This window comes from Squalius cephalus (assembly GCF_949319135.1).
Source record: "Squalius cephalus genome assembly, chromosome: 2".
NCBI classification, from domain to species: domain Eukaryota; kingdom Metazoa; phylum Chordata; class Actinopteri; order Cypriniformes; family Leuciscidae; genus Squalius; species Squalius cephalus.
In genome coordinates, this window is record NC_137123.1 from 47,380,793 (window position 1) to 47,405,688 (window position 24,896).

General features: G+C 36.4%; 1 protein-coding gene across 4 annotated transcripts in view; it reads left to right on the top strand.

The window, feature by feature from the left end:
• Positions 1 to 24,896, top strand: part of lrba (LPS-responsive vesicle trafficking, beach and anchor containing) — a 257,432-nt gene that overhangs the window by 20,014 nt on the left and 212,522 nt on the right. For all 4 annotated transcript variants that reach the window (XM_079850095.1, XM_079850096.1, XM_079850093.1 and 1 more), the window contains exons 2-4: positions 22,210 to 22,441; positions 23,293 to 23,393; positions 24,159 to 24,254. In XM_079850095.1, coding sequence (XP_079706221.1) covers positions 22,210 to 22,441; positions 23,293 to 23,393; positions 24,159 to 24,254 — 429 coding nt within the window. The remainder of the gene's footprint in view (positions 1 to 22,209; positions 22,442 to 23,292; positions 23,394 to 24,158; positions 24,255 to 24,896) is intronic.

The window sequence follows — 24,896 nt, forward strand, 5'->3', positions numbered from 1 at the left end:
TAAATGCACTATGCCTCATTTCGCCAAGAAATTGATCAAGGCAATTGCAAAGTTTAATCTTTGTACTAAAAACTATGGATTTTCTTGACCTCTTCCAGGTCAAGATGAACCCAAATGCAGTAAGGTTGTACATGGACCCACTAAGCTCAAGACAGTGACAATCAACAAATGACAAAAGATGAGCTCTCAACATCATCCTTCGGATGAGACGTTAAACCGAGGTCCTGACTCTCTGTGGTCATTAAAAATCCCAGGATGTCCTTCGAAAAAGAGTAGGGGTGTAACCCCGGCATCCTGGCCAAATTTGCCCCTTGGCCCCTGTCCATCATGGCCTCCTAATCATCCCCATATACTGATTGGCTTCATCACTGTCTCCTCTCCACCAGTAAGCTAGTGTGTGGTGGGCGTTCTGGCGCAATATGACTGCCGTCGCATCATCCAAGTGGATGCTGCACATTGGTGGTGGTTGAGGAGATTCCCCCATCTATGTAAAGCGCTTTGAGGTCTCAGAAAAAGCGCTACAGTATATAAATGTAACGAATTATTATTATTATTATTATCACAACAAATAACTAACAATAATGACAAACAAACTGCAAAACAATAATCCTGTGACAGGAAATGTGTAATTCATGCTACAATGTACATTTGGGGGAATTCTGTTGGTCTAACATTTCCTAGTGCTTGTGACTCTAAAAGTCCTGTAAACTGGAAAATATGTGGTTGTTTTTTGTGCACAGATTAGATGTTCACATAACTGCAAAAAATAGCATATGGCAAATCTTCAAATGTAGAATAAAAATGGGCCACGGCAGTTGAAACCGGTGTATTCGACTGTTATGCACATTGACTCAGTGACATGTAATGGAATTTAGACTTTTAAAGAAGAATGGAAATTGGACAAAAATAAAACAGTTAAGTGTTTAATTAGTTTGGAGATGCAATGCATATTTGAAGTAATTAGGTGGCACAACTTAAAACTGCTTCTTCGATCATTTTAAATGTTTGCTTGTAACTAATGTCTCTTTGTGTTGTCTGTTCTGTAAACAGTTGTTCCCCTTCTCTGTTTGTCAGAGTAAGGAAGGATATAGTGAGAAGCTTCCTGTGCACATAAAATATAGCCTAAATATTAGTCAAGACACAGGCCAGGCCAGGCCTGACATACTTTTGTCACTGGCAGATAGACTGGTAGACTTAAGGACTTTTTTAAAAAATGATTACAACAGTGATAACCCTAGAGATGAAGTGCCAGGTAATTGGGGGAAGTTTGGCTGGAATGTGCACTTGAGAACTGTACTGGAAGGGATGAAATTAAGCGTTGAAGGACAGTCATGAAAGCCTGTCTGTCTGCTTTCACAGAATGAATGCTTTGTTCACCTGAGTGTGCCACCATATCCGGTTCCTGCAGGGGCCTCTTGTTAAAAAAATGGGAAAGAATATGCAGTATGCTGTTATATTTCAGTACACATCCAAAGATTATGGCATTGGCATTGGAAGTGGCATTGGCAAATGACAGTGTCTCAGAAATGATCCCTTATAAAAATGTTATGTCACACTTTTATTTCACTCTCTACTCTCCAGACTAGATGATATCTGTGTCATTGTTTCTGTTTTGTGTGTTTCCTGCAGCACAGTGATTGAAAAAAATACATGAGAAATGCTTTCTCTTTGGGTTTGTTTGCCAAGAACATCAAAGTCTGGTGCTCTGATGCCACCAAGGGTAGAGCTATCTCTCTCTCTCTCTCTCTCTCTCTCTCTCTCTCTCTCTCTCTCTCTCTCTCTCTCTCTCTCTCTCTCTCTCTCTCTCTCTCTCTCTCTCTCTCTCTGTGTGTGTGTGTGAGAGACTGTTTAACTGCATAATTTCAAACTTACCATTTTCACCAATATATAAAGCAATTTAAAACTTTGTTTGCAAAAAATATCACATAAAATATTCAGATGAAGACATTTTATTATGGGATAAAAGCTTCCCATTTCCTACTTTCTGATCGGCATGCATGAGAGCTAATAGCCTTTTTACCAGTGCACGAAAACAAAAAATGGAATAAGCCTCTTTAAGCTATGTAATTGCTGGTCAGTTTGTAGGTGTGGGTTATGCATTTGACTAATGTCATTTTAAAGCATAGCCTATTTAATTAAACTATTTTATTATTTTTAGACGTTTGAAGTCCAGATTCCTTTTTCAAATTTTATCAAAGATTTAATAATAATAATAAACACTTATATTCTTTAATCTCCCGATGAAAACATACATGGATGCTGACATGGCTTTCAATAACAAACAAACCAACAAGAGCGTTGTGTATCATACAAGCTTCTCCTTTCTGGGCTGTGGAATGGAATATGTCAGGATACAAAGCCGTTGTTGATTTCCAGTGAGGTTATGCTAGAAACATTTTTTTGCGATTAGTGCTTTAAAAAGGTTTCCGAGCGCTTTAATGATCTTCTCTTTAACTAATTTGGCTCATTCCTCATATCTTTTAGTTGAGTTCATGACTGTAACTGTAGCACACAGTCTCATAATGTGTTGGACACTTAAAGGTGTTGAAGTTAATTTCCTCCTGACTCCACTGGAAATGAGACAATGGGCTGAATTGGAAAAGGCTGCCAGGTCCAAAAGTAGCTCACTGAGTAATAGTAATTGTGATACAGGCCTACCCTTCTTGAACTTAAGCAGTGATTACTAAAGCCGTGCACAGTAGTGAGAAACATACTGCTACAGGAAACACAGCAGACAAAAGCTGGGTGGACAGGAGGGAAGTGGCTTTGAATGTGGGGTGTTGTAGAAATCATCTTCAAAAATGCCTTAGTGTCTGCATTAGAGATGTTCATTTTTTTTCCCTTAACCGACAACCAACAAGATTGTTAAATTAGAATTCAATTCAATTAGAATGGATGTGTCTGTGACCCATTAAAATGAAAATTTTGCAAATTTTCCAAGGTTTTAGTTTTACATGCACAAATAGCAGCATAAACAACAGAACATGAGGATTCACACATCGTCACATCACACACCTGCAGCGCTTCTATGAACTGAGAAAAACATAATCAAATCATAGTGTAGCAAAGTTCGTTGTTATTGGAAGAAGGAGGCGGGAACCGGCGAACATTCAACAACTTTGATAATAAAAATAAACAAATACAAAACGAGCGTAAAGAAACGCATATAATGAAACAGAAACACAGCATAAAATCCAGGTCTGGCCTCTCTCTATATAAAAGGAATAATTACCGGTAGGCCTATATGCAAATTATATTTCATCTAAATATTTGAATGAAAGAAAAAACTGAAATGAAAGAAAAAAAACTGTGCAACACATTATAGGCTAAATAATTTTTTGGTTCATTTTTGTGACGCTCCAAAAACAAGTTCACAGAAAGGAATCAAATTTATAGATTTTACAAAAGCACAATGTTTTGTTTTTGTTGTGAGTGTAGACAAATTCAAGTTTTACAACGAATAAAACGGTTTACACTTTTGAATAATGTCTTGCTCTTATCAGTATGACCATAAATGACAGAGTATTTTAAGTTGTTTCCGCTGTTATACAGTAAGATAACCATTCAAACGAGGGACGAAGGGCCCTTGCACTATATTGCAATCCGTAGCCAGGGCAAACTGCTCAACTTTGTAAAAGGGGGCTTGCATCAGTGCTTTTGAGGCACAGTGTATGCACATTTGTTGTGAATTAAAATGTAATTGTATGTTATGGTTATACTCAGGTAAACAACACATAGCAAGCGGCCATTATTCGAGAAAGCGAACCATTCTGGTGGAAAAGTGAAAGCTGTGATAATAGGCTACATGTCATAAGGTTATAGATGGCTGAATCTTTGTTAATTAAGAATAAGATCGTGTGGGTGTTTAAGTTGGGATGTTTTAATGATTAATCGTGCAGCTCTTGTTTCCTATAAATTATAACTGTTTTTGCTGTTTGTATAAATTTATATGGATTATTATTTTTATTTTTTTTATATTGATGTCAATGCAACACTTCCTGCTTCCAGTTGGTGGCACTACATCTGTGACCCATAATAGCTACATCAATGTTATCAGCCGAAAAGGCCAAACATATTTGTAAAGTTAAAGGTAAATAACACAATGTATGCATAAGATATGAGACACTTCCTGTTTACCAATCCACAATGGCCGACCTCCTGTTGGGCGAAGCTAATAACTATGGTGTGAAAGATGTCTGGCTTGATGAGATCTATATACAGTATGGGTGCAAAGCTTTGTGACCGTAGCTGAAAAGGGATGTGCTACATATTTCCCTGAAAATGCCCATTTTCTTGGTGGCGCTATAGAGTCTTCTCTACACGCCTATGTATGAACCTTGGCCAAGCCATAATGGGAGATGACTCTGACAACTGTGCAAACGATTGTGGAAATTAAAGCATGACAAGTACCACAAAAGGACACAAATAAACATAAAAGGATAAAAAATGTTTAATGTGTTGCTATGGCAACAGTATTTAAGAGATCAAAAATCTATCATTTTAAATCTGTACTTTATTGTTGTTGTTGTTGTTATAAAAACATCTGAAGCAATTTAGAGAAAGAGAAAAAAGGGATATTTCAAAGTTTGTTAATGCCTTACTTTCTTGCGTCAGTTTGGGCCGCTACAACAGTGACCCACACTAGCCACATTAATGTGATCAGGCCGCAAAGCCAAACATATGTGTCCAATGAGAAGTAAATCACATGTTTATATATAGTATCATTTCCTGTATCTTTATCGCACTGCCATAGCAACAATGTTTGAGAGATTTTTTTATAACTCATGTCTAAATTTAAGCCTTAAAGTTCTGCATAATTAAGGGCGTGATCACTTGAGTGACCGGTGGATTGCCGCTGCTCTTTGGTTTGAGCTTAAATGCTTTTGTTCTTTATATTTTTTGTTTACACATTTTTTCAAATCATGAAATGTTTTCAACTAAAAGAAAATCTTAAGATATAACATAAGTTTGTTGTGTATATTGCCTAATCCTAAGCTTGTTCAGAAATGGTGACACAAACTTGATGAACAAAAAAAAAAAAGTCTTTCCCGTTAAACGTCATTTAAAGGTGCAGTATGTGAGATTGACGAAAGCGTAGTTATGTTTGTTGCTTGCAGGAGTTTTTTTTAATCAAGGAGTTTCTTTCTTCTCCACGACAAGCAGAACCAAAAGAAACCAAAAACTGTGCATTGTTTACTGGGGTAAAGCAGGAAACCGCGAAAAAGAAAAAGCGGGTATTTCCACTTTTCAATAAGCACCATCTACTGTAAGAGAGTGAATCAGCATTTTCATTCATCCTGCTGTTCAGCATATGGTACATGCAGTGTTGTAAATTTTAACCTGTCAAAGGAAAAGAAGCTAATATGCATTAAAAAAAAAAAAAAAAAAGAGTTGGGTAAACCGATAACAGTTCATAATTTTAAGAACTGGAGGGCAAAACATCCATAGAACTGCAGCGCAGGCCTCTCAATTTACCATCTGTTTTAAGCCACGAATATTTAGATCATATTTTCTTGTTTGGTTTTCAGTGGAAAAACACTTAACGTGAAACTTTGCATTACGTTCATATTCTGGGTTTTACTGCTTGCCTGTACATCGTATGTTTTATTAATAAGGTGTGTACTGAATTTGGTCTTCCAATATCACTGCATAAAAGCATTAAATCACATTTAAGCATTTTTTTTTTAAATAATGGTTTTCTATAGGAAAATGCTTAATGTGCAATTTAGCACATTGCATTCATATTCTGGACACATCTGCTTACCATAGTATGCATCATTAATGTGGTGTATGCTGAGTTTGGTCTTTTAATATCACGGTCTTACATCTTTGTATAAATGGTAAAAATAACTGGCAGTATATATTTTTTGCTTTGCATATTGCTTAATTTTTATTTATTTGCCTTTAGGGGTGTAACGGTACGTGTATTCGTACCGGACCGTTTCGGTACAGGGCTTTCGGTTCGGTGCACGTGTGTACCGAATGACTGAATGCAATATTTTGTGTGCGAACATAGGTACATTTTCGTGTTTCCACACGAACATATTAAGTGGCGGAAGTCTCCGCGTTCAGCGCAAATCCCGCCCTGCAGCTGATTCTAAAGTTTTATCCGTCGTCACTGTAACCTAAACCAATGAAATCAACTGCAGGGCGGAAAAAAAGCTTTTCCGCTCCGTGTGCGCCGCCGCACTCTCCGTTCCGCGCGCGCGCGCGTGCGTGTGTGTGTGTGTGTGTGTGTGTGTCGGCCCGCTGCGCTCTCTGCTCAATGTTCGAGTCCGTGTTTGCGCTGCGCGTTCTGCTCTGTCGTTAACGGCCCAAACACTCCAATCATGTACCGATCACGCACTGGAAAAGCAAAGTCAGCTCAAATAAGGTGAAATTTCTCAGTAGTAGACTTCTGTTTGCTGAGCTGGTATAGTTATGCTGGCAACAATGGTAAAATGACCTGCTCTGATCACATGCTCTGGTAATAATAGCTTTATAGCTTTGGACTATATTTTATTTTGATAATTATAAAAAAAGTGGAAAAAAAATCTTAAATTGATTATGTTGATTGATTATTGAAAAATAATAATACATTGATATATTTATGCTTAATATTATTTTAATATAGGGCTATTTTCTGTTCCTTTTTTCCCCCGTGTTTCATTTAATTAGGTGATTATAAGTTTAATTATTGATGATTACAAGCTTGGAGGAATTGCAATTAATTACAGCAAATTGTGCAATTAATTAGTTCTTTTTTTTATCGATTCCCAGCCTTAATTTTTTAATATGAGCAGGCCTACAAGCTGGGATTGGTAATGCTGCACTGTAATCATAGTTATTTATTTATATTTTTCATTATATTTTATTATGTGATATTGGTTTGAGACTGAGAGTATTTTATTTAGTGGAGAACTTTGCAGCAGTATTTTATTTCTTATTCTTTTATTTTATTTTATATCTATTTTATTATATTTTATTAAAAAGTGTTTAAAAAAAGTGTAAACAAATTGTTAAAAAAAGTTTATAGTAATAAACAACCTGCAGTTTAATGTTTGCATTTCTTTCCCTTACTGTACCGAAAATAAACCGAACCGTGACTTTAAAACCGAGGTACGTACCGAACCGTGATTTTTGTGTACCGTTACACCCTATTTTGCAGTTGTGTATAGCCACATGAATGCCAGCATTCTTTAAAGTGTTAGTTCACCCAAAAATGAAAAATCTGTCATTACTCTCTGACCCTCATGTCGTTCCAAACCCGTAAGACTTTCATTCATCTTCAGAACACAAATGAAGATCTTTTTGATGAAATCTGAGCGCTTTCTGTCCCTCCGTTGACAGCTACGCAAGTAAATCTAACCCATCTGAGTTGTTTATCCAAATTTTCTTAATTTTTTATTCACATATAAACATTAATCCGTGAACATAGAAGAAAAGCTCAACGGTGCTGCGCAACACGAGAATAAACCTCTTTGGTTCTTGCACGTCAAGCAAACATGCTTGAGCTTCTGTTGACCAAAACTGATGTATGAGTTGATGAATGTTGAAACCTAAATTTAATCTGTTCATTGTACAAAGTGATCATGTCTCAGAAAATTTGGACTAAACTGCTCAGTTCATATGGATTATGATCTCTTTATGAACTTTTTTTTTAAGCGTCAAAGTGTCATTGTCGATGTCGATGGGGGGACAGAAATCTCTCAGATTTCATTAAAAAGATCTTCATTTCTGTTCCGAAGATGAATGATTACGGTTTGGAACGACATTAGGGTGAATAATTAACAATATCATTTTATTTTCAGATGTACTATCCCTTTAATGAAAGTGTCTCAGATAGTTGTACACTAGTAGAGAGTGAGAGAGAGAGAAAGAGAAAGAGAAAGACATCTGTTAGTGGAAGCCAAGTCACCATGTGATGTTTCTGTGGGGATGCTGGCGGTGTGTACCGTGGCACTGCTCGCCTTTGCTCGAGGCAACATATCCGTTCAGCCGTGTTTTTCATGAACAAACCAACCCTCGCAAGAGTCGCTGTCTCTCGTTAGTAAACATCAGATTAGCATGCGCAGCAGGATGTGTCCTTTTTTCCTTACACAAACAAACTCATACCAACTAGACAGTCAAGTCAGCCAAGTCAACTGATCACATTAATTAACTTGTTAAATTAATTTTATTACTTAATGTATTGCATGCATTATATGTTGACTTGTTTCTCAGAATGACTGGAATATGATCGTTTAAAACGTCACAGCTGTTTTATGGAGAAAAATAGACTGTGTTCATTAAACCATTGATTTAGCTAAATATCTGCACAGAACAAAAATCCTGAAAGAGAGAACCTTACTGTTAAATCAGTTATGATTTACTTTGTGATGAAAGAGGATAATATTCTACAATATATGAATTTGCATATAGTCTACAGTGTGTTGCAGTTCATTGCTCATTTACACTAAACTCAACAAGCATCCAGCGAGCTGCTGAGGCCTTCCCTGTGCAGGAAGCTTATTCACTTCTAAATGATGTCTGGTTTTCTATTATGACTAAGGTTCACTCCACTGTCCTCGGTTGTATTTAGTTAGGGTTTGGTTAGAGAAAGAGATTATCAAACACAAACTGAGCACTTATTATGCATTATGAAGGGCATTTCACAGAAGAGAGATGGACATGGGCAGATCTGCTTATGCGATACATAGTGTCCTCATCTGTCTATAAAGTAGTAATCAAGTTATCAACAAGATAATAAACATTGGTTAGACCTTAATATCAATGCGTTACCTACAGGTGAAAGCAGAATATTTGAATCATCTACCAAGGTATTATTTTCTCCAACTACAATCCTCTAAGTCAAGAGTTCTCCCCTCGAGGTCCACTTTCCTACAGAGTTTAGCTCTAACCTTAATCAAACACACCCGAGCTAATCAAGGTCTTCAGGCTTAAACTGGGCATACAGTGCGATTTCAGCAGTGTTTTTGTTAAATACCAACTCATGCGATGTAAAGCCAAATCTCACGATTTATGTGTTCATACTATACGGTCCGATCGTTGAGCTGTAACTTGACTGCTCACACTATACGTGTGGAACATGCACTATAACCAGATATTGGCATTTGGCATTTCCAATTGATGTAGCCTATTGAATTATTATTATTATTATTATTATTATTATGGTGCTTTTATTAGTAAATTGATTATTACAATTAATTTGCCTCGCAAAATAAAAGATTAGATAGATTAGCTTACTCCTCATTGTAAATTATAAAAAAAAAAAAAATGTTTAGGTCTATTATTCAATGAATTATAGGCCTATAATTAAAATGATTAACAGTCTCTATAATATGTCCGAACACTGCAATAATCAGTCATCAATGCAAATTAAGAGCAGCTTTACTTCTAACACTGATTTTCAAAAACAACCTGTGTAACACAAAATACTTCTCTTCTGATATTTTCACTATGTAACTATGGGCCACAAGATAAATATTAAAGCAACACCAAAGATTCTTTTGTACTTTAAAATAATGTTTCCAAAATCATTTCAGTGATCCATCAACTCGTAACAGGGTGAACGGCACTTCTGCATTCGCTTTGCGGCCCTCTATCCGCTATAACTGCACTATGCATTTTGCCAGATCGGGTAGCGGATCTGTAGTTCGAATGAGACCTAAGAAAATACAAATTTGACTTGCTTTACGGCAAGCGTTACAATAGCCGATAGGTGGAGCAAGGCTCTGGTTGGAGCGTACTTGGCAGGTACATATAAATGGAAGATGCCTAGAAGCCAGGTAGCTTTTGAATTGTCATCATGACGGAGTCTGCAAATAAAAGGAAGGGTATGATGTCGGAGGAGGCGAAGAAAATAAAACGGGAGCATGATAGAGAAAGAGCTCATTGGAATAAACATTGGACTAAAACGGTGTCACCTGTCTCTGCAACTTTTTTCCAGTAAAATGCTCAAGATTTTCACAGACAATGCAAATGGCTATTACATGCTAAACTGATAGGCAATACGTTTTTATTTTTCATCCTTGTGTGAACCTATCTTGCTATTGTTAGACCGTTTCAAATTTACCGTTTCACACAATCTAAAAAAAATAGCAAGCAATGTCATTATTTTGTTTTTCTTTGTTTCTGATGTCGCAATACATCATACTTTCAGAAAATCATGCAACATACTCTACCTTGTCTGTGGACATCGTTATTTCCAAATCCGGTGCTGGATAAACAAATAGCGTGCATGCGATGGTAGGCTACATTATTTACGACAGCGGTAATGGACAATTCCGCTTCCAACCTGTAAGGGAAACCGAAGAGGAAAAGTGCTTTGGTGTTGCTTTAAGAAATTAAATTAAGGCAGTTATATACTGTTATCAGCTTATGCTTAAGTAGATCCATCTCTCGTTGTCTCTGAGAGAATATGCACCATTAATGCAGCGTCAGATGGCGAAAGCTCATCGGTTTACTTTCACTTTCTGTAGTGAATAATTGACTGGGCTTTGAGACTTCTTCACTGGCATAACTCTCGCACCAATTTTGCACATTTGTGTGATATCCACTGACTCACCTTTTAAAATGAAAAAAAAAAAAAAAATCAATATTGCGACGTGACATTTTTCTTTATCACCAATTGTTAAATGATGGACAACGATTCACATTTTCTGTGATAATAAAATTAAGTAAATATTAGTGTGTATATGTACATGCAGGTGGCTTGGAAGACGTGGGTAATAGATTATCTATTTTTCAACACGAACTGGAGGTAAGCAACAGGTTGTTAAATTGTATATAGTTTGATAACTACAGAACTTAAAGATCTCCCTCTTTTCGATTTCTTTCTTTCTGCATTAAAGATGAAATGGTTTAATTTCTGTTTTCGCGCAGGCGCAGTGAATGAAAAAACACTGAGTTTAGGGCAATTTGTGCGTAGTTCTGCTTCAACTGTGCGATACCCTTACGAGGGGCTACCAAAATTTCTGAAATTCAGAAATTCATCCGTCCATCCGATTGCCAGTTGGGAGACGTTAATCGCCTCTTTTTTCCCCCTGGTGGTCACTGAACGAAAAAGCTGAAATCTTTGCAAAGCTCAATTTCTGGTAAGAAATCGGCTCAAAATCAGACGAAAGTTGCACAGTGCTTGTTTGCCCGGCTTCACTAGAAAGTTACAGGCAGGTGAGTTCGATCAAGAGCTAAACTCTTCAGAAAAGTGGACCTCAAAGACCAGAGTTAAGAACCCCTTCTCAAAGTTAACAATAATATGCAGGGTACCAGACTAACATTTGAGAACAATAGTTCCAAATCAGGTGCTGGTGCCACCATCTGTAGAACTTGGTGGCACCAGCACCTGATTTGGTAGCACTGGGATGGCAGGGGTTAGTAATATTACATGTTTTTGTCTCTTGGAAATGCATATTTGACAGTAACTTGACAGAGTTGACAGTAGCTGGAGCTTGAGTTGGGAAAATGAAGTAAAACCAAAGGGCTATGCGATTTCAGCGCACACTGAAAATGAACCACATCACGGACATTAAGCAAAGGGACTTTGACCAAACTTCAAAAACCTTCAAAACTCTATGTGTGTAACGTGCACATACTGTGATCTGCTCGAAAGCTGCTGAAAACACTGTATCACTAGCCCCATGTGTGCAAGCAGTAGGACATAACAAAGAGGCGCCATTTCACTTTGAAGCACGCAGCGCATGCAAACTGCATTTTTTAATGAAACTGCAGACTTTTAAAACACACTTTTGACTGTATTGCGGTTTCAATTCTTATGTGATTAATTGGGCACCCCTACTTGGAAGCATAATACTCCCCTGCTTTGTGTAGTTAAAATCGCATCAGTGCCTGTAAAAGCAATGCTTTAAGCAACTTTTCAGGGTGTGACTGTGGTGCATTGGTGATTAAAACAGCAGCCGGCTGTGGAACACGACTCTTGGGATAAAGGAAACCGTAGCAACAACACACCATACTCTCTTTATTTCAGGAAGTAGAAACAGAGCAAACCATCTCAACAAAACAATAGAGCTTGTGTATCCTTGGGAAATGTCAGAAATCCCCACAACAAGTTCTGGTTTGCGATACGCTGGACTGTGGTGTTAGCTTTCCATTCCATGGGTTCGTCTTCAATGGCTGTAGAGAACAACTTTCTGATTGTGAGGCACCACACATCCTAGTTATAATTACGAGTCTTTGAATTAAATTATAGAAACGTAAATGTGTGCTAGCGGTGCCAGCCACTTCGAATAACCAGATCACTTTCTGATTTGGCTGAAAATAAAACGTTGTGTGCAGTCTGTATTCTATATTTAGAGAGCAGATGGTGTTGAAGGAACTGCTTGGCTGATTTGATTTTCACTGTTATCTTTTCTCACTGTACACAGCAGTTCACAGTATCAGATGCCCAGCAATGCCTGAAGTTTTCAGTGTATTGAAGAGCAGTGACAAGCTTTTAGAAAAGTTCTGTTGTTTCATATGTAGAATTTTCTACAACTTTCTAGAACTTGCCTAAAATTTCCTCCAGAATGTTCTGAAATATTTTTTAATTTTTTTTCCCCAAATTCCATTTTATTATTTCAAATTCAGTTTTTCTCATTTTAATTTTTCCATTTTTAAAATGTTTTAATGTATTATTACTCTGAGAGTTGCAGTACATTCTACTGTACAGCTGTAAAACATTTCTGTCGCAATTTTGTCAAGTTAAACTGAACTTTTGTTTTGGCAGGTTTTAGTGAAGACCTTTGAGTTTGGGTTTGACCATTTGACGATAGTTTATGAAATGAAAAGCTCATGAAGTGAACTTTCAGAACAGCTCTGGAGATGAAATTCATGTGAAGTGTCCTCATATGGTGAGATGGCAGACATTTAAAACATCGTTCTCTGTAAAAAATTGAACCGTACCGTTCTCAGCCTATGGTTTGGCACACACTTGCACCGCACCACAGTTCATCTGACGACGCATCTATAATATGGTTTGTTGAAAATAACAATGCGTAAAACAGACAGACAGAGTTCCGCTAATGTATGTTTGTCGATGGATACATATTCTGGCTTCACAAAATACAACAGTTAAAAAAAAAAAAAGTTGACAAAACAGTCACTCTTTATACACTTCGTTAAATAGGAGTGCAGTATGCTTTAATATGACCCAGTCATTTACGCCACCATTACCTGGGTGATTTATGCGAGCACTCATCTGAAGCATCTTTAATTTATACAGTGAACATTATATGCAGTGTTATTTGATTACTAATTTATTTATGTACCTACAAAAAAAAACTACTGTTAGATACCTAAATAACCTGATAAACACTGTTTATTTTATTTGTATCTTTGCTCTATTGTATTTTTGCGAAATTGTGAAAATAGTAAGACTTTTGTTCAGTTACTGTATGTCGCACTGTACAGCCCTGTATCATGCAATGTGAACCAGTGCCACTCTGGTCATTATGTGTATGTGGCTTATGTGCTATGTATACAAGCTCCAAAACAACTTGGACCACCTCCTTGCTGTTGTCCTCTGCAGTTTTGAAATGCTATTTTTAGCTCCACATGCAGCACAAAGACTTTCATTATATCCAAATATAATATGAGCTCTGCTATCCAAATGTGACCTACTAAATCTACATGCCAAACCCCATTCGATACTCTCTCTCTGCGCTGCTGATCTGATTCTTCATTGATTCAAACTAATAAACATAAATGACAATAAACTATTTTAAATGAACATTCAGCTCCTAGAACTATACAGAGGAATGTAAAACTCTGCCTTTCCCATCAACTGGACATGTGTCTACGCCCTACTAATGAGGGAAGTTTCCTGTTGGCTGTTCTCTGCTTCCTCTCCAGTGCTTGATTTAGCAGCCGCACAGAGACTGGAGGCTGATTGCTCTATTAGATAGTGGCTGTTATATACACACTTTAACATTATCAGTGCAAGCAAGGGATGAGGAGTTGAGTGTTCTGCCTCAGCGGATAGCAGGGTCAGTCTGAGTAATGATTAGAGGATAGCAAGTCCATCAACCCATCTGAGGAATGAACAATGATTATGGTCAGAAATCCTCTGCTTCTGTGATGGAGGAATGCACATCTGTTTGATGAAAGACAAAAGATTGTAGAAGCTTTCAAAAGAAGCTGGACATTAAGAGTTGATGCCAGCTATGGGGAAATTAATAAATAAAATGTATGAATGTATAAAGAAAAATAATGATTGTACACATTAATTTAGTGCAGTTAGTCAAGTATTATTTAAAAAAAAGTAATAACGCTTTTAATCATAAATGACACAATTTTAATTTTGGGGCAAACTATCCCTTTAATGTAGTATTTATAGTGAAATACACTGATTAAAACAAACAAAAACATTACAAATACTTTTTAAGGGTTGTCCATGTGACACTGAAATTTACACCACAGTACATTTCTGATTTGAAAGGTAACATTTGTGGACAGTGGACACTATGAATACATTTGTTATGCATTAAATTGCAATTGTTTTTAGAAATTATTCTAAATTATTTAAAATTTCGAATGTCTTTGTTCATAATCTTTTAGAGAATTAGCAGAATTTCATCCATTAGGTCTGCTAGAACTAGTAAACGAACATTTCATTTATGGTTTTGTATTTGTGTTTGTTTAAAATTAGGCTAAATAAAAACAAAGTGTGCTGGAACTAATATTAATATAGCCAGTCCGGTCAGATCATTGGTCCTTTCATATAAAATGCATTTATTTAATAATTTGCACACTTTGTACATTAGATTAAAGATGCTACACTTTGTTCTGATCAGTGATGATAGACTTCTTTCCCCTCTTCTTTGAACATAAATCACTATTAGAAAACAGCAGGAAGTACATATTTACTTCAGGGAAACTGATGGTGCTTTCACTTGTGTTTGGGAAAAGCAAGGGCAGAGACTTGAACGTTAAACTCATTAGACTTGCAAATTTGAAAAAAATGTAAATGTATCTCTCGAAATTGTCTGGTGTATGTTGGAGATTATGCCCTCACATTTTCAGCCTAAATAGATTTTCTCATAAATTTGTTTTCCATTTGCTCATTTCCCCATCTCTCTCTATTCTGTCATCTCTGTGGTTTCTTACTGTTCTGGTTCACATTCAGCGATAGCTGTGGTCACATGCTCCACCCAAAAATTAAACTTCTCTTGTCCTTTACTCACCCTCATGTCATCCCAGATGTATGTGACTTTCTTTCTTCAGAGGGACACAAATAAAGATTTTTCATAAAATAAATAAATAAAAATCTCTGTCCATATAATGTAAGCCACCCCCCCCCCCCCAAGTTGATGCTTCAAAAACCATACAGCAAACACAATGGTAATCTATACAATCCCAGTTGATGTGTCAGTGTCTTCTGAAGCAAAGGGATAGGTTTGTGTCAGAAAGATAAACTATTAACCATTGCTTTTGGAAGTTCTTGCAATTGTCATATGTGTGAGGCATGATGTTAGCGTGCTCTGAAGCATCACTTGTGAAGTTTCACAACACGCATACATCAAGCTTTACGTTAGGGTGAACTTGTGAACACACTTATGACAGTTCGTCGGAAGAGATGGTTTGTTTAAAAAGTTTAAAATTTTTATATTTTTCTCTCACATAGCAATTGTTTAGTTTCAGAAGATATTTGATTCATCAACTGGGGTTGTATGGTTTAGGGCTGGTCCGAATACAATTTTTTGAGCTTCGAAGCTTCGATAGGAATTAACATCGAATATTCGAAGCTTCGGAGGGAGGGGGCTGAACATATTCTTCTCTCTAATAAAGGCAGGAATCTCTATGCGTCTGTCTGTATGGATTTAGATTATTTATCTTGCATTTAGAACCGTTCATCCAATCGACTTCACGAGTACAGTGTCACATTTGGTGCAATATAGACACGCGAGACGTGACACGTTCAGAATTAATAAACTTTTAATACAGAACAGCGCAAGCGGGAAGCGCGCGCGCGCCTCACGCAAAGGGCTCCGAGAACGGACACTGCACTAGTGATACAAAACACAGCCTAATATTTTTCTGAGTAAAAAATAACTCTCAAATCAGAAATCAGCAGCACAGTAATTACTGACACAGTAAAGGGTAGGCTAATATATTGTTTCTATTCTATTTCCACAATGTCAAAGCAACGCAGCTTATAGCCTACAAGCTCAGGCATGCACTTCTGCCCATACAAACTCCACTGTTCTGCGCTCTAAAATAAGAGTATTGTATTTCGCCCAAAAATGCTAAAAAAATAACCGTGTGAGAGCGTGTTTTAGGCTATATCATGTTATAGCCAGATATGACGACGCTTACAGCACGCGTCACCGCAGATCAGCATCTATTCATCAAGCCAACGTGCAAACTAACGCAAATCAAAGTGAAAGTGGGTCGCAGATGCTTTAACACACAATCAACTTCATTAAAAGTAAAGAACCGAAATGATCTTACCAGGGCTGTTGCCGCTCTCTTATTGCGGTCTTTGATTTCGAAATTTTAGCTGACGATCAGTAAAATGCAGCTTATCTGTTGCTAGTGACGTGCACTCCATTACATCTGCCTATAGCGCGGGATTTGAAGTTCGGATTCATATCCGTTTTGCAAAAACACATTTATGTGTTCATTGTTCATATTGATAAATCAGAGAGAACTATCCGATCTGAGAAAACGCATGACAGCCCCATTCAAGCGCGAATGGGAACCGTTTCTAGGGGGATGCCAGGTGTGAAAAAAAAAAAAAAAAATTAAAACGAATATTCGAATGTCAAATTTGAAAATCGAATACCAACCCACCGAACGAATATTCGAATACTCGAATATTCTGGTACAGCCCTAGTATGGTTTACCATTGTGTTCACTTTGTGTGGTTTTTGAAGTGTCAGCTGCTCTTCATTTGTGATCATCTGAAGAAAAATGGCATACATCTAGGATGGCATGAGGGTAAATGATGAGAGAATTAAAAATTTTGGATATCTTTTTAACTGACCCTAATCAAGTTGTCAAAAGAAAATAAACATTGGCTAATGAGAGAGAGAGAGAGAGAGAGAGAGAGAGAGAGAGAGAGAGAGAGAGAGAGAGAGAGAGAGAGAGAGAGAAAGAGAGTTTTAGTTCTGGTGACTAATTAAATTCTTTGTAATGGTTTTATTCATGCTGACCTGAAGTGTGTATCTGCCTTCCTCTTCAGATTACTTGATGGGCTGCAACAGATAATGATTAATGGATGAATGAAAATGCATGTTTTTCTTGGCTTGGGGGTGGAGCTAGTGCAAGTAGTTTAGTCATTTGTTGTCTTGTCATTACAAACCCTGTGCTAAAAACAGCAAATGCTGCCTGACTGCTCAGAAAATTTGTTTATTGAAGAATTTGCCTTTCAAGAAGTGTTTAAGATAAAGTCTGACTTTCAATTTTGAATGATACTGCTCTTTTCTATTTCTTTATATTCCCCAGCAGTGAGCTTAAGTCTTTCTCTGTATAATGTCATTTGTTTAGTGCTAAAATAAGATACTAGCCAGCAACCAGAGGCTGTACGTAAAGTGTGCGTGGCTGTCCCTGGTGTTGTCCTCCTCACCATGGAGAAAAGTTCTTGTTATTGTCAGCCCTGGACCAAGAGCTGTTCACCCATTATTAATTCAATGGGTCCTCAGAGGTGAAAGGCAGGGCTCGGTTTGCCTCTGAGGGATCTGGTGACTGCATCATCAGCTAGAGCAGAGTCTTTGTAAGAGAAACAGAGTGAGAAAAACAGATATGGTAAAGAAACCGAAATAAATCCACTGTGGTTTCTGATCACTATAAAGAGCTATAGGAGGATATAGGACAGTAGTCTTCAAAGTGTTAGCCAGGGCTGCATGATAGTGGAGAAAACTGACGTTGCGATTTGTTTTTCTGCGATATGTATTGCGATATGAAAACAATTTCACCAGGTCACTAGAATAGCTATTTGGAAAGAATGAATTATTCTAGAATGATTGGGGTTATTTTTTTAAGGGAGTGAATCTGCATAGAAAATAAACAAATGACAAGCATAGATAAATACAATAGAAAAAGGATACAAATTAAATAAACAATGCTTTATGTTTTCAGGTAAGTCTAACAGTATTCAGGTACAGAAATTAAATAATCAAATTATGTAAAAAAAAAATAACACTGCATAGTCTTGACTGTATAAATGAAACATAATTAATTTTAGTTAAAGATTCAAAAGTGATTTTATCTTTATTTTTTGTTTGATTTACATTAATGACACAGATGACTGCAGATGCGCATATTGCAGTATTAATGCTAAAACAATATATTGTGCAGCATAGTGTGAGCCACCCACCTTCCCCAGGAGGGCTCCAGAGCAGTCGCAGTTAATGATAATGAATTCACCAAGTAAAATCTGTTTTCAAAGACAACTGAATTAATACTACAGTTACTACTAATTGGTAAGTTTTTCTCAACTTAGTAAACAATGAGTTTACTTGACCATAGTTGCCTATAGGCTCGCTACGGTTTTAAAAATGGTACTTCATGATAAAAAGGTTGCTAACCCCAGATATAGGCCATGCAACCTGTTCTGCTAAATAATTTGCTTGTATGTCTTGTCTTCTTTATTTGATCTGTAATAAAGTCAGTATGTATAATATAAATTTAGAGGGCTTTTTTGTATATATTATTTTGTCTTTTTCTATTTATAAGAACCAAGACATAATGAACAAAGTTCATTGTTACTTGATAAACTTGTACTGAAGAAAAAAACAAGACAAGAAACCACAGCAAGAGATGAGGTTTTAGATATTTATTAACCTCAGAGTTCTCAAGAGATCTTTACTGTGAGAAGCGGATTTCATTTTGCACAACAACCAAACTAACGATCTTGTCAACCACAATTTACATGTGTGTGTACGGTGTATAATTATTTTCTATATATAAATACACACACATGCATGTATATATTTAAGAAATATTTGCATGTATATACTGTGTATATATATTTATATTATATATAATTTTCTTAAATATATATATGCATGTGTGTGTATTTATATATAGAAAATAATTATACTCCGTACACAGACATAAATTATGTAAACACAAACTTTTATTTTGGATGCGATTAATCGTGATTAATCGTGGCAACACAGAAAGCCACATAATGAATTTGAGTAAGAAGAATATCGTTTTACTGTTTTTCACTGTAAATTATATGGCAATTGATAATTTGACAATAGTTTACAGTAAAAGCCATATAATGTTAAGCCATTAACAATTTTTTTGTTTTTACATGATGAAGTATCTTTCAGTTTAGGAATCAACATTAGCATCTTCCACTATTCACCGTGTCCTCTGTGTGAGCTGATACCATCTTCACCCCAAAGTCACATTCACAACCGTTCGGTCTGGGTGGTTGTCAGGTCCATTAATCACTTGCACGGTGGCCGCAGATCTATTTGGGTGCCGTCCTCCATGCTGCCTGCCACACAACGCAATCAGCTCCTCTTCCAAGAATGCAAATGTAAACGGGGGTGGTGATCTATTACCGTGTGGTGGTGAAGGGAGGGTTATTTTACAGGCTAAACGGGAGGCGAAATGCAGGACCGCCAATCATATGAGTCAATTTATTTGACTTTTTCATTCATTTTTATATTTCTCCGTTTGCACAGTCCGAGCGATCTATCATTCAGTGGGTTTGAAGAAAGAATCTCGATGGGGAGGCTGCAATATATGTGTTTGTGTGTGTGTGACTGATCATGGCTTTTATCTCCTGCCTTGTTAGCCTTTGTTGCTGTAGACTGACAGTGATACCCCCTTTCCTCCCTTTCCTTTAATCCACCTTCAGTCATTTTAATGGGACAGTTTCTACCCAATAGACTGTCGATTTATACTTCCCTCCAGTCCTTGATCAAATTGTGGTCATGGCCTGTCTGCTGGCAAATGACAGCGATCTTTTAGACCCTTATGACTGTGAGATAACCGCTTCCACCTCAGCAATATTACTCCTGACATCTGCATTGTTTTCCTTATCATGTGCTGTAAAGAACTGTTCAATAGTAAAAATGTCTCATCAACTATTAAGTGCTGACAAATGATCGCATTTTATGAGTTGCACGATTTATTTACAGACACAAAGGATATTATTTGTGGTGTTTGAAAGACCCGTGCACCCTCATACAAAGGTCCTTTTCATGCTGTGATAAATGAATGCCTCACTTTAAGCAACAAAACAGTGAACATCACATGAGCCCTGGTTTCATTTGCAAGCTAGTTTTCTGCCCTAGCAAAAATCTTGGTTTAGGCCATGTATATATAAATGTGCTGATATATCTGCTGATTATTGGTTAAGTTAAAACCGTTGTTGGCCATTGTGTCACATGTTGATATTGTTTCAGTATTACATTAGTTTGATCTTTGCTGTTTTTTTAAAGGGGTGGTTGATTGTGATTTCACTTTTCTAACTTTAGTTAGTGTGTAATGTTGCTGTCTGAGCATAAACAACATCTGCAAAGTTACAACGCTCAAAGTTCAAAGCAAAGGAAGATATTTGCTTTTAAAGAAATCGTTTTTTAAGGACTACAACAAACGGCTGATATGGGACTACACAACATTCCTCCCGGGTTACTGACATCACTAACCCTAAAATTTACATAAACCCTGCCCATGGGAACACGCAGTCCATGTTGAGAAGAGGAAGAGTTGTTGTAGTAGAGTACATTTGTGAGTCTGCTCAAGCTGTCTCTTTTTACAGTTTTGCTACATTTTGAGCTAAAACTTCACATACATACTCTGGGAAAAACAGAGACTTATTTTAGCCTACATCTTGTGAAAAGGGGCATTATACCACCCCTTTAATCACGCAGTCGACGTGAATGTAGTAAGAGAAAGGCATCCAAGTACTTTACTACAGTGGTTCTCTAACTTTTTAGGCCAAGCATCTCCTTTGATTAAATCAGAACACCACCTAGTCACCAACAATGTTCACTCTGTTCAGTCAATTCAATATTGGGCAATTAAATCTCTTTGCAAGGGTAATCTTGCTGCTGTGAGAGCCTCATTGGTCCTAATTCAATTCAAACATTTAATTATCGGTTTCATTATCGATATGATGCTCAAAATGACTGCTGAATTTGGTCAAAAGCTGACAGCTTTTTACCCCTTACCTTCATGAAATCAAACTAACGGTCTTTAAGGGCAAACAGAATAATATCTTGCGGTTTTGCTGGGAATTAAATTGTAGTGCACAACCTTAAGAAGAACATTAACTATTCACATCTTGCACTGCCAAATAATGTAAACGCTTGGGGTATGCTTTAATCTTACAGTCACACAGAGATATATTAGTTGTAATATAAGACAATAAATGTATATAATTATTTTTCACAGCATAATGACTGCGTGTAAGGGGGAGATTATTGATTGTTGTTGCTATTTATTTAATATTTTTAACAGTCTACATTTCTATGGTCACAATACTAAATTTCTTTGTAGGGTTGTAATTAAATTATGATCAATTATGTATGTTAGATAATTATGTAATCGTTAATATAATATATAATATAAAGTAAATATAAATTTTACTGATTTTTATTTTTTTATTTTATTTTTTTATATTACTCAAAAAATGTTAGAATTGATGCATCCCTAAATAAATATTTATTTTCAAAATATGCAGTCTGGCTTTTGTCTATGTACAGTGTATGGCACTCATTCATGATGTCATTATTTCAAGGTTAATCTAGGTTTACGGTTAATGTCTGCAGAGCATCTGCCGTCGTCATGAAAATGGGAGATTAAAGTTCCGCTTTCTAGCCCAGGGGTCATACCGTCTTATGGTCAAGGGTTAAAAGTGAGCCATTGTTAGGGCAAGATAGAAATCCTGTCTCAGTAATCTAGTTGTGGAGAGGCTTTTTACAGCCAGATGCTGACAGATGTTTTACAATGGGATTGGCATGAATTGCAGCCCTGTGATTTGGTTATCCGGATTTAATATCAGGAATGAAGCCAGCATAAACTAAAAGGATGCCAACATAGAGAGCAACTTTAAATATTCTAGCTATTACATCATTAATTTAACTTTTTTGTGTTTTAATTTTAATATAAGATGACTTGTTTCTGCAGTGTTAAAATGTGCTTTTCCTCTGCTGTCGTATTCTGTTTGCATTTAGCCTCAGAAAAATACTCATATTTTGAATGATTAATATTATATTTTTTTGGCTTTGACTCCATTTGTGACTTTATGCTCAAATTGTATCTGTGCAGCTGGTCGGGGGACAGTTTGACCTGGAGATGAACTTCATTATCCAGGAGACGGAGAGCATCATCTGCATGGTAGAGCTGCTGGAAAAATGTGACTCCACTTGCCAGGCGGAGGTGTGGAGTATGTTCACCGCCGTGCTGAAGAAGAGTTTGCGAAACCTGCAGGCCTGCACTGATATCGGCCTCATCCAGCTGGTGCTCCAGTGTATAGACCGAGCTGACACCATAGTTGCAGGTGTGTAAAGCAGGGGATGATAAGTGTCACTCTAATAGTTGCTGTTTTACTATGTTATGGAAGTCATATAGCAGAAAAGTGGAGAAACCTTATTTGCTTCCGATCCTATTTTAGGACACTCTTTCCTTGGCATTTTGACATTATTCGTTGTACATTTGATACATTTATTTTATATTATATTATATTATATTATATTATATTATATTATATTATATTAAATAGTAGTAATACTGTTATATTTTATTTTCTTATTATATTAAATTGCAGTAATACTGTTATTTTCTATAGATTTGCTATATATTTTAATATATTTTAAAATGTAATTTATTCCTGTGATGGCAAAGCTGCTTTTTCAGCAGTCATGATGACTTCATTCTTCAGTGTCACATGATCCTTCAGAAATCATTCTTGATGCATGATAACATGATTCATTTTTTCAGGATTCTTTGATGAATAGAAAGTTAAAAAACATTTATTATTTGAAATAAAAATATTTGTAACATTGTAAATGGCTTCACTGCTGAGTAAAAGGTTTCTGTTCTTAAAAAAAAAGAAAGAAAAGAAGATAAATCAAGCTTGTTGACTTGAAATACTAAATGCTACTTATGCTGTATAAACATGGACAACATTCTTATACAAGTATAATTACTTTACATATTTCATCACATGTGGAAGATGTAGGGGATGTAGGGACAAAATTAATTTTGGTTTTGTGGAAATACAGATCTGATCTTAAATAGTCAAAAATACAAACTGAGTTCAGTAGCTGTCTCTAAATCCAAAGCCTTTTATAAATATCTCTTCAATTGTAACGCAGCATTCCCCTTGTGTTTGTGTGTGGTGTATTTCAGATCTGATGGTGGACATGCTGGGTGTGCTGGCCAGCTACAGTATCACAGTGAAGGAACTGAAACTGTTCTTCAGTAATCTGAAAGGAGAACAAGGCCAATGGGTAATGGTTTGAATAAATCTCCTCTCTCCACCTCACGCAGAGTCATGATGCTGTGATCTCCAAGAAATAGATGATATATTTTATAAAGTACTAGAGCTGTTGCTTAAATTAAATGGAAGCTGATTCATTAATTATTTTGTGTCATGACATTCTCTGTATAATACAATGTGCAATAATTTACTTTTTTTAAAATATAAGAAAATGCACACAATTTTGTCCTTGTCCTCCATTCTGAGAGTGTCTTCAGTCTTTAGTAGATGAAGAAGATGTTGAGACAGTGGAAAGGCAGGTGATTTTGATGCATTATGCTGTGTTTCTGGAGGACTGAGGCAGTGCCATTGATCAGAGCGCCAAATGAACACGTCAGAGCAAGGAGAGGGCACATCTATGTGTGTCTATATCTAATAACCTGCAGGCAGAAGCCATTATTGTGACTGTGTTGTCTGATGTACTTGTTGCTGATGGACCAAATATGTCTCGGGTTGGGAAATGTTTTGTGATGGTTAATTCAGAAATGAAATCAATTTCTAAATCTTTCTCAAGATTTGACAACATTAATAAGGTTCAAAGTAACTAACCAACTAACCAAAATGGTTTGTGACTGTATATTCTGTATAGTTGTAGAGTACAGTATATTTTATGTATATGTACAAGAACAATACTGCAGGCAAGCTACAATTATTTATTTGTGTGGGTGCTTGTGTGAGTTCATTGAATGTTCAAGTTGTCTAAATACATTTTTTTTTTTCTTCTTCTATCTATTAGCCACCTCATGCTGTCAAGTTGCTGTCCGTGTTGAAGTCCATGGCTCAAAGAAATGGCCCAGATTCATTTTTCAGCTTCCCAGGGAAGAGTGCTGCGGTGAGACCCTGACCCAAACATCAGTCTAACTGCACTGGCCTTAACCATAACGTCATAACGTCTACCTCTATACACTGTGAAAACATTTATGGGGATTTTTCAATTTGTGGAACTTTGATGTCAAAGCTGAATTTTCAGCAGCCAATACTCCAGTGACATGATCCCTCAGAAATCTTTTTAAATTTGATGCTCAAAGAAAACATCTTATCACAGTTGAAAACGGTTGTGCTGCTTAATATTTTTGTGGAATCAGATTTTTTTTTTTTTTAATAATTTGATGAATAGAAAGTTAAAAAGAACAATAAAGCCTTAGCTATTTTATATATATATATATATATATATATATATATATATATATATATATATATATATATATATATATATATATATATATATATATATATATATATATAATGATGCAAACTTTTGAATGTTATAGATGAAACGTAGATTAAAGTTAAATTTTTTCATGATTTCTAGTATGGAAAACTGACCCTAATTGAATAATCACCCTTATGTTTATGTGAAAATAGCACGAGAGCTGCAACAAAATCTTTTCACTGTAAACGTTTAGGCTCATTTCTCCAGATTTGCTCAAACCTAGAATGAATCCAGTTGTGAGGCACAAAGTCAGCAAGATTG